Here is a 10,093-nt window from a genome sequence, read left to right as displayed (position 1 = left end):
CTGTGTTTTATCATTTGGAAACTTTAAAACAGCTTATTGATTAGTGGTAACTGGTTGGCAGTATGAAAGTATGGGTTACCTGCTCTTGGTTTGGTTATGGTCATTTTAGTTGATTGCAGATTATTTTTTTTATTTTTAGTGTGCATTTTTGAAACTTGAAAATGTGAAAGTGCCTTCAAGCAACACCAGCATTATGGCTGAAACTTGTAATAAGGGAGAAGCATGTTAAGCTACTGTTGACATGACTTGTAAAAAAACACAAAGTAACTGCTGCCAGTTCTTTCATTAAAGAAAATGTCTATATATTTTTAAATATTATTCATGCTGTCAAACTGCAACTTAATTTGACTTTTAAACCGCTCATTAAACGATTTTCAATTTATTTCCGTTCTTTAGTTACTTGGTGACAGGTCAGAAAGTATCTACAGCAACTAACATGTCAATCTCTTTCACAATGGTGTGTTATGTCCCTTATTGTCCTCCATACCTGAAGTTTATTTCAGATAAAAACATGACAGGCGACTGTGGTTTAATCACATTTCACACGCTCTTCAGTTCACGGCTTTATTCAAGTTGTGTTCAAAGCACAGTGAGGGTTGTAACATGACATGACAACTGTGAGTATGTTTCACTTTTACAAAACCGTCAGTGAGAGCACATTGAAGCTCTGATTCCAGAAAGGAAATCTCACAAAAATATCACAAATTGAAAAAAATTCAGGGTGTGTGTCTTATCAAATAAAATATACACAAAATAAATAAGAGGCGTAACAGGCTTTGGAGTGTCTCAGTTCAAGAAAGAGTTTGAAAAGAATTGCTTTGGATACAGAAAAAGGCACAGTTAGTGTTAGTTAATCAAGTACAATTTGACCAAATGAACATTTACACAAACATTTCTAGGAAATCTAAACTGAACTCCTGGTGATTTCCTGAGAGAAGTCCAGCTCAAGGCCCACACCTTAACTCCAGACCAACCAGGAGACCTCAGCTTAAACCAGTGGCTCTGTGTGGAATGATGATGAAGTCTCTCTTTGAGACAGTCTGAAGATTAGGTGAGAGTGCTTTAGGCTGGCCCTGGTGCAGCTCGTAATACAACCTCTGTCAGAGCTGAAGCAGCCCACACTGATTACAGTTAAGCTCCTAAACACTGGATCCTACACTTCCCATAATGTAATCGTATAACCTCTTGTTTACTGGCCTGCGCACTCTGTCTGTTAAAACATGTGGTGATATAATATGGCTTCCTTTCAATATTCAATGTATTCTACAATGTATGCCTGAAGGGCAGTTTGTAAATGAACACTGTTGCACAGAGGACACGGATCTAAGAGAACATATTTACTACAGGAGGACGAAGCGCTTGGTTATTCAGAGACAAAAAACAAATGCCAACATTGTTCCACAAGTTAGTTTAGAACTGGGACTAAAGTCACACATCCAGAACAAGGAGTTTAGGTAATAAGATCAGCCGTTGGACTACTTCATGTTAGTCAGGCTGAAGCACAAAGAGCTACTGAAGGAGGAAAATAACAGTGTTAGTCCTAAAAAAGTAAATCCCATTTAAAATCCTTGAGAGACGAGGTGTAATAAAATATAGTGAATGCAGCCTGGAGCAGCAGAGATGAGCAGCGGGCTACAGAGGTCTGGTCAGACCACTTCTCTCTAACTCCACATCTTATGGACCCCTTCACAAGGAGACGTCTGTAATAATCATCAAATCAGTTGGTATTGTGATGAAGTGGTGCACATTCCCAAACTAGTTAGTCACAATATGATGAACCAACTAAACACAGTTAACCTGAGCCTCTAAAACCCTCAGAGATCTGGAGCCCTGGGACTTGTACCCATAATGCATAGCAGGTCTGAAAACACAACTGTATTTGAAAGACGACACATGATGGTCACAAATATTTGTGAAGGCTTGAAAGTGATAATTTAGACCCAGTTCTCCTCTAACTTGATGACAACATTATATGTTGTTGTTCCATTATGCGTCCGTGTTTTTGTGTTTATCATAGAGCACTGATATTCTACTGCTAATAAGTTGTATATAATTATTTAAGTAAGACAGAAACAAGCAAATTAACTCATGAAAAAGAGCAAAGGTCACCTGCTCCGAGTCAGAAAAGAGAGAGCAGCTATGAAGCTGAAGGAGGCGGCCATTGTGTGTGTCCTGTTTGGTGTGGACTAGCCGGCGCTGTGTGCCGTCTTTGGGAGTTCAGGGATCCACAAATGACACTGCGATGTACCGCACGCCGGCGGTGGTGGGCAGGCCTTCGTGGTAGTGAGTGAGGCGGCCCGGGTGCAAGAGGGTCCAGCCTTTACGAGGAGCCTGAATGGCGCAGTCATAGCGGAGGAACCTGCATCCACCTCCCTGCAGTCACAGTACAACACACATCAGCCTCTGACACATCTACACTTCAACTGAACTAGAACTACTAATTCTCATAATCAATACACAATCTAACAAGAAATGGATCTGTAGTTTTAAGATAAGGTAACACTAACCACCAGGACACAAGATGAAAATTCTAATGAATGTAGAAATGTATTTGTTAATCGACAACCACAGAACCTGCTATTTTAACTCCAGATCCAAATTCAATATATATCAATATTCTGTTATTATTACTTGTTGTAAAATTATTATCTATGGTTAATATCATATATATTGTACTTCAAAAATGTTATGTTCAAGCCTTAAAAAGCCTTGTAGGACTAACACACAGCATACTATATCATCACACATCAAGGATAGAAGCTGTAAATCCATGTAGCATAATGCAAAAATACTGTGGACTAATGGCTGAATAACTGTCTCCTCCAGTATATTGAAGATGTAGGAAAACAACATGGATGCAAAAATAAAAAGGAGGCTCCTAGCTTCAGCTTCATGCAAAGAAGACGGACTCACAAACATAGAAATGACACAAATGGAAAGCTTGAATCATCAGGGACGAAGATGTTCATGCCAGAAATATGACGGCATTCATTTTCAATGATGTGATTCAGCACCATGCTTAGTCAAACCTGCACGGCTACACTCTCTGTTCACTTTCAGCCTGAAACGGGACCAACATGAAGCCCCTGTTGACCTCCTGTCTCTCCCACTCTTCGTGCGCCCTGTATGGTCTTATCATATGATTAAAAGAACTATTCTGATGACTGTGTTCATGGCTGTCTTATGGGTATATTATATTACCAGCATTCACTGTGATTTTACTGGGACACATTCCTGATTCATAACTGTCCCATTACGATATTCAAGTACAACTATTATAAAAGACATTATAAGTGCAATTGACTCTGTACTGTGCTGCATTATTCCTCGACCTGGTTAACTAATGTCTTCCAAAAATGTTCAACGGTTTGAAAACTCGAGAGTGGTAGAACTCAAAGTGTCCAAGTTAATGGATTATATTCTAGCTTGTCCTATTTTATTTACAATAAATATTAATAATCTGTATGCATCTCAATTAAGTTTCTTTTAAATAATTTATATACTGCAATTATTTTGCTGCAGGGAAAAAAATGTATTGAATCACCACTTTGATCAGCAATTGATTGTGGTGATATTTTATATATATCCATGAGAGTTGAAATGAAAATGTTCGATTCAGTATGTCAAGTGATTCATTTGATTTGTGTCTGATTCTGGTTTTCACACACATCATTGCAGTTTGTATGAGAAAGTAGCTTTGTTTTCTTCATAAAACCACAAAATGAAACATTCGTTATGAGGCCATACGTTACACAAACCGCCTCCTTATCTGCGTTCTCTACTGACTCCTAAAACAGCTGCAGCCTTTGGTCATACAGACAAGTAATGTTCGTCATTCCTCAAACGTGCACCGTCTCTGGTGAAAGTGCTTACAAAGTTTTTGCTCTTGGTGTGAGCTACAGAGACATTAAAAACTAGATTATTTCCTAAACATTGAAGATTAAAAACAGGATTAAGGGTCATTTGGCCACCGAATGTACTTGTCTTGACACTGAATGTTGTTTCAATGAATGTTCTTAATTGTTTTTAAATCTCCTTTTCTTTGCCTTATGTTTTGATGCTTTTAATGGTTTTATGTGAAGCACTTTGAATTGCCTTGTTGTTGGAATGTGCTATACACCTTGGCCAGGACCTCCTTGTAAATTAGATTCAAAATGTCAATGGGATTATCCTGTGGAATTAGACAAGAAGGAATGGCTCAAATCGATTTGTAAATCACGGTTTCATATCCTGCCTATGTTTGTACCCACTGACGTAATTGACAGTTTAATTCAGATTAAGGTGCTAAGCTTGCCAGGCGTTGTCTAATATTATCAGCTGTTCTTTTAAGATGTAGTAACCATGTAGGAATGGTCAGATTTCTAACAACCTCTAAACACACTCACCTGGTAATCAGCGCCCACTTGATTGAGTGCAATGTTTATAGTGAATGTGGAGGCGTCATGGTGTGGTCTCAAAGACGGCTGCTCATCTGGCTTATATCTAACTACAAAGGCCAATTCAAACTGAGCCTGCAAACACACAGACAGAGAGGAGTCATGCAAGCATTCGCAGAGGAAACTGCTCATCTGGCCACAGACAGAGTGTGAACACATGTGCGCCCCTCGCAGCTCCTGCTCAATATAGAAAAGCATCAGCTTGGTTCCCGGTCCAGCATTCACTTCCAGAGATGGAGAGGAGAAGCAGAGAGAGAAGTGGAGATCACCCACATCATCACATCCTGTAGCCTCTACTACCTGTCAGCTCCTCCCCATTTACCTGGTAGTCTACGTCTTTGCTGTTGAGAGCTATGTTAATAGTGAATGTGGAGGCGTCATGGTGAGGGACAAGCAGGGGCTGCTCGTCAGGTTTGTACCTCACCACAAAGTTCAAGGGAGTGGCGCACTGATGAGAGAAGACATGTTAGACAGCAGCAGCACAGGAACCAGTGAGGGAGCTGCTGCTGATGGGTACAGTCATGTTCAATCCTCCGATACATTATTCAGTGAATATATCATATCATTAATTGTGTGTTAACATCTTTACACTGCTCCTTTTGTCCTACAAATGTTGAATAAAGAATCAATTATCAAATTTGTTACTGATTCCTTTTCTGTCAATCATCTGATCATTCTTAAAAGCTGGTAACATTTCTATTCTTAAACCAGTCGGATGATATTCTATATTTTTCTCTTGTATTCAGACTCAAACCAACTGATCTACTGTAGAGTATTGTGTGTGTATCAAAGTGTAACATATCTTAGGCCAAAGAGCTCCACTGCTCTATTCAAACACATCAGAGAGCCACACTGTTCTACTGGCTGACATGTTCCTTCATTATATCACACACACTGTAGTTCATTTTGACTCACTCACACCAGAGACGACAAAAATATCTCCTCTAACTTTGCTACACTATTGGACTCAGAGGAGCACTCTGGGAAATTCAGTACAATAACTACATTCATTCTTCAACAAAGGTGCAGACAAAGTGGGATAAGTGAGTGTGTTAGTTTATAGCAAACATCTTCATTTTAATTTCAGATAATGTGGATGAGACATGGAGTATGTGAAGTTCCTCTGCTCTCGTCTTACCTTGGTGTAGTAACCAGGGTACATTTTCTCTGTTATCGGTGCTATATACTCCAGGAGGAACTTCTGCCATTCCTTCTCAAAGTTGATCTGATTCAGGTGGATATCGATCGTGGGGACGTTCTCATAGCCTCCTTGGATTCTTTTGTCCTGACAAATCAAAAAATAAATCCTTTTAGAAAAACCTCAACATCAAGAAGACTTGAGATATTCGTTGCAAATTACAGCAGATGGCAGATAATGCTAACAGCGACTCATTACACAAATAAGGAATTATACTGACTAACAAAGAAGCAATGATGAGATGTGATTGTGGATAGACATTTTCTCACCATAGTTCCTGTATTTTTATTGTTATTACTGACGATGAGAAATATTCATCTAGAATCTTTAGAATCCCTGTACTGATCAAATCAAACAAAGACAAACCCATAAAATAACATACCGTATTGGCTCCTCCCGACCACCTCCCATAATGTTCCATTTCTTCAACAATGTGGTTACAAGCAACATCAGTGAAAATTGGGAACCAATAGACATCAGGACAAGGCTGGGGGACAGAGGACAGGGCACTGAGTCCAATTACATATCCATACAGCCGCACATAAATACATAATCCATTAATGTCTTTCTTTACTCTGCTCTTTTTAAAATGACGTCTGTCTGTGATGTGCAGTCCACTACAGTAAGAGTATTCATTAGAAACACAGAGGGAGTTACATGTGTTCCGCTCTTTCTATTAGAAAACATTAGTCATATTTCAATATGGGCAACTCATGAGTCATCATGTCAACTTGTGCTGCAACTCACAGTTTCAATCAGCTTATCTTTCATGATGCGAGTGTAGTTCTCATGAATGTAGCGCTCCTGCCAGTCCTGAAAGAAACACACACCATACAGTCAGTGATTGTTACATAGTGCTGCTACTATACTCATGCTACTACAACCACAACCACTGGTAACTGTTCACAGCACTTGTCATGTTAGTGTTCAGCCTACTGCTGATGATACTACCACTACTACAAGTACAACTGTTGCTGAAAAGATATTCTAGGGCTCGTATGTATAAAGCTGTGCACAGTCAGTAAGTAGAATTAAGAATAAGAGACATCCATAAATATCACACTGCATGGAAACATCCAGCTGATGACATGGTGAAGGATTGAAAATGAGCACAACCAAGTTGTGTGACTCTCTTTTGAATGTTCATATTAACCATATCTATATAGCTCACATGATTAGTTCTTAACAAGAATGTCAGTGAGTTTGAAATGACAACAAAAAGGTTTTGAAGGAGAAATACTTCATTTGATTAATTTTCAGAAAACCACAAACAGTTAAACCTGTATGTAGTTAACATACAAACATTATGACATCCTCAGATGACCAAAAAATGATATACATTTTTTTTTTTTAGATCAGACTTAGAATTTGATCACCAGAATTTTTTTCTCACTTGCCTCTGAGGGCTTCAGTAGATATTGTCAACATGATGTGTGCATTAATCAGTATATTGAAGCATATGTCAGCTATTGGCTAATTCAGTGCTTGAGGGGGGCATTGTGGGTAGACATGATTGTACTTCTTATTTTACTTCAGTATAGTCAACACTGAAGAATCAAACTTAGACTTTGATGGAAGTTCATCAGCCCTACTTTTTGAAAGATGGTTTTGTACAGCCACAGCACATTTCCTGCCATTGCAATAACCAACAACCAACGCAAGGGGGCACCCCCCTGCATCACTTACAGACCCTGTCACCACTTCTACCACATCCTGTAATATTATGAGGGGCTAGTCTCAGTCTCACCACTGGGTTTTGAAAGATCTGCCACAGATCATTATGAAGATGGCTCGTCTGATAGTTTTCTGTTGACAGGATGCGACCGAAAGTGTGCATGTTGGTTACATACATGAAGATTCCCTGAAGGAAAGATTCACAACAGGTCAAGTATTTTACATTTACAGTTATAAACATTGGTTTTTTTTCATTAGATCTAAGAGCAAATAGATTATGACAAAAACAGCAGAAGGAGCAAAACAGGAAAGAGTCTACTAACTAAGTGAAACTTTGTTCTTTCTATGCTGTGCTTATTTTGTTCCTTGTTTATGTAGAGTACATACATGTACTAATACTGACCTTGCTGCGGATGTTGTGGCAGTAAGCCATGTCAGGGTCTAAGAGGTTTGAGGTAAACAGCTCGTAGTCTGAGAGCTCTGATCGGAGGAGGCTGGCCTTCACCAGGTACACATTGGACACATACGGGACGTTCCACACCCCTCTAAAATCAAGACAGACACCAACACTAGGATCTCTCACTAACGCCCAGTGAAAAGATGTAATAAGATGTTATAATTGTGATCTTTCCCACATATATTCCCCTGTATATTAAAAACACATCTCTCTACTGCACCCCACCATTGGTGATCCCTGTAATGAGGTGCAGTGTGCAGACGTTGGTAGTCCTATGGTTTGATGTGATTGGGTGCATATCTGCAGAGCTCTGTAAAGTTGCCTCTATTGCTACAGTCTGTGGCTCTTCAGTCTAGCCCTCCAATAAAAGTGTTTGTCACTGAATGTGCCTCTGAACTCTTTAAATCCACTTACACTCTGCGTCCTTGGACTATGTCCACGTAGTCCTCAGACCGGGCGTAGTAGCCGTCTGCACTGAGGGCTCCCCAGAAGTTGCTCCACAGTCGACCAACGCGAGTTATCATCGGTGCCACAATAGGACTGATGGACAATTAAAAGAGTGTTACTATATGTCATCTGGCTAAATACAGTAAGTAAACTGCTAATAAATTAGTGTAACAGAAATTGCCACAGCAGTCCTAAGACATCAGCTACATTAATGTCAATAATTAAATATACTTGCAGGTTTTGTTCAATAAGAATTTTAAGTGTGTTCTCGTTCTGTAGGACCACTTCAATGTCCACGATGAAGAAATAGTCACAGTCCTTGTCCTTCCGGCACATATCACTGAAAGAGAGGAGAGACAGTATATAGTGTGAGACTAAAGAGCAGCGCTGGTACTCTGGATAAACCATATGACCTAACGTCATACGTGTTGGCTCTGAAAATCAAGTCAAAAGCACAAAAGCTGCTATTTTCATGAAGCAAACATTTTTCATACAGTCCAACTGAGATTTATGTAACTGTTTTTTGCTAAGAAATCCCAGTATGCAGTGTTTGTTTTCACTTTACTTCTCCACTGGGTGTGAATTTGGTACCAATGGATGATGCCATGGGAAAGTCTCCTTATATTTCCTTAAAAGTGAGGTTTGACTTTAAAGATCTCCTCCAGACATGTTTTGTAAAAGAATCCACAGAAAAATGTATGTACCAAATTTAAATTTTTAACATGACATCTGCTCCTTCTCCCTCGTTGAAATATTCAGAATCTATGAATGTGTGATATAATGTAATATAATAATCTAGTTGCTGTTGGTCTGTGATTGGCTTCCAAACTAGTTGTGAATCCTGCTGCTGCATCCAGGTGTTAAACTGAGACTAAAGGAGAGCATAAAGAAACGTTCCCTCTGCAGCAGAAGGATGTGAGAACAAACTAAGCACTTCAATCATTCTGCACAGTGAAGCTCAAACATCCAAACGAGGTGACAAGAGCTTTTTGACTGGAGGGGAACTTTCAGTAAATGATCACAGAAGCTTCTCATGAAGGAAAGAAAGAATACTGCAGGGTATGCACAGTAAACCTTGTGCATATCAAAGTAACACACACAACTTGTTTTTGTCAAATGACGACAGTGTTAAAGCTTTTTCTCATTCTTTTTAGTCACATGACCTGACGTCAATAAGTTCAACATTAAAGCATACTCTATCTGATTCTGTGCAACTCGGTTTCTTTAGAAATAGTTTAGAACTCTGGTGTCACTTGGGACTCACAAGCCCAGGTTGCGAGAGGACACTTGGTCCATCTTCTCTTCAGGGCCGACCAGCTTGACATCCTGATAAAGGCTTCCATGATCCTTCAGAAAAGAGCTGATCTGACCCTCATGATGAGCTTCCTGGAGGGAGAGGAGAAATAAACAGATAGAAAGAGCAGGCGTCTGAGTTACTATGGAAAAAGTGTTTATGTATTTATAGTACATGTTTGTACAACCAGTAGCTTTTTCTATACATGACAAGTATCAAGGGTGTGGTAGCAAGAGGCTGTTATTTTGGTGACAAGCTCCTGAATGTTTAATGTTTAATGGAGCATAATGGAGGCATTCATCACGTTTACCCCCTTAGGAGCTTTAACCCATTCAAACCTGCTGTGGTTTTCATTCTCAATATTTTAAGGCTTTGGACATAGTCACTAAATGTCTGAGCTAGGTATGCTCTATACATTGTTATTTTCAGGATAAAACTCAGAAATGACATATGAGTGGTGAGTGGAGCCTTAATGCCAATTAAGACAGGATGTTTAGTTTCATTTAGTAGATACAAATACATCTAATCAGTAAATTCATCATGTGAGCCTTTTTGATCATCTGTGGGACACTTTAAAGTAAATCTTA

At 39.3% G+C, this 10,093-nt stretch overlaps 1 protein-coding gene across 2 annotated transcripts in view; it reads right to left on the bottom strand.

Annotated features, from left to right (window-relative positions):
- Positions 1 to 550: 550 nt before the first annotated feature.
- Positions 551 to 10,093, bottom strand: part of plod1a (procollagen-lysine, 2-oxoglutarate 5-dioxygenase 1a) — a 21,838-nt gene continuing 12,295 nt past the window's right edge. Inside the window, exons 10-19 of one of the 2 annotated variants that reach the window (XM_068732921.1) lie at positions 9,477 to 9,598; positions 8,448 to 8,552; positions 8,180 to 8,305; positions 7,712 to 7,853; positions 7,382 to 7,495; positions 6,382 to 6,447; positions 6,017 to 6,121; positions 5,575 to 5,721; positions 4,759 to 4,884; positions 551 to 2,373 (exon numbers count right to left, since the gene is read on the bottom strand). In XM_068732921.1, coding sequence (XP_068589022.1) covers positions 2,218 to 2,373; positions 4,759 to 4,884; positions 5,575 to 5,721; positions 6,017 to 6,121; positions 6,382 to 6,447; positions 7,382 to 7,495; positions 7,712 to 7,853; positions 8,180 to 8,305; positions 8,448 to 8,552; positions 9,477 to 9,598 — 1,209 coding nt within the window. In that variant the 3' untranslated portion in view covers positions 551 to 2,217. Of the gene's footprint in view, positions 2,374 to 4,385; positions 4,512 to 4,758; positions 4,885 to 5,574; positions 5,722 to 6,016; positions 6,122 to 6,381; positions 6,448 to 7,381; positions 7,496 to 7,711; positions 7,854 to 8,179; positions 8,306 to 8,447; positions 8,553 to 9,476; positions 9,599 to 10,093 lie in introns of both variants that reach the window. The other variant, XM_068732920.1, reaches the window with a different exon arrangement.

The sequence above is a fragment of the Cebidichthys violaceus genome, unplaced genomic scaffold, assembly GCF_023349555.1.
Source record: "Cebidichthys violaceus isolate CVI_PGR_0920_01 unplaced genomic scaffold, fCebVio1.0.p SCAF_6, whole genome shotgun sequence".
Classification (NCBI taxonomy): Eukaryota; Metazoa; Chordata; class Actinopteri; order Perciformes; family Stichaeidae; genus Cebidichthys; species Cebidichthys violaceus.
Note: the sequence above shows the minus strand (reverse complement) of the source record. Positions and strands in the feature narration are given on the sequence as shown.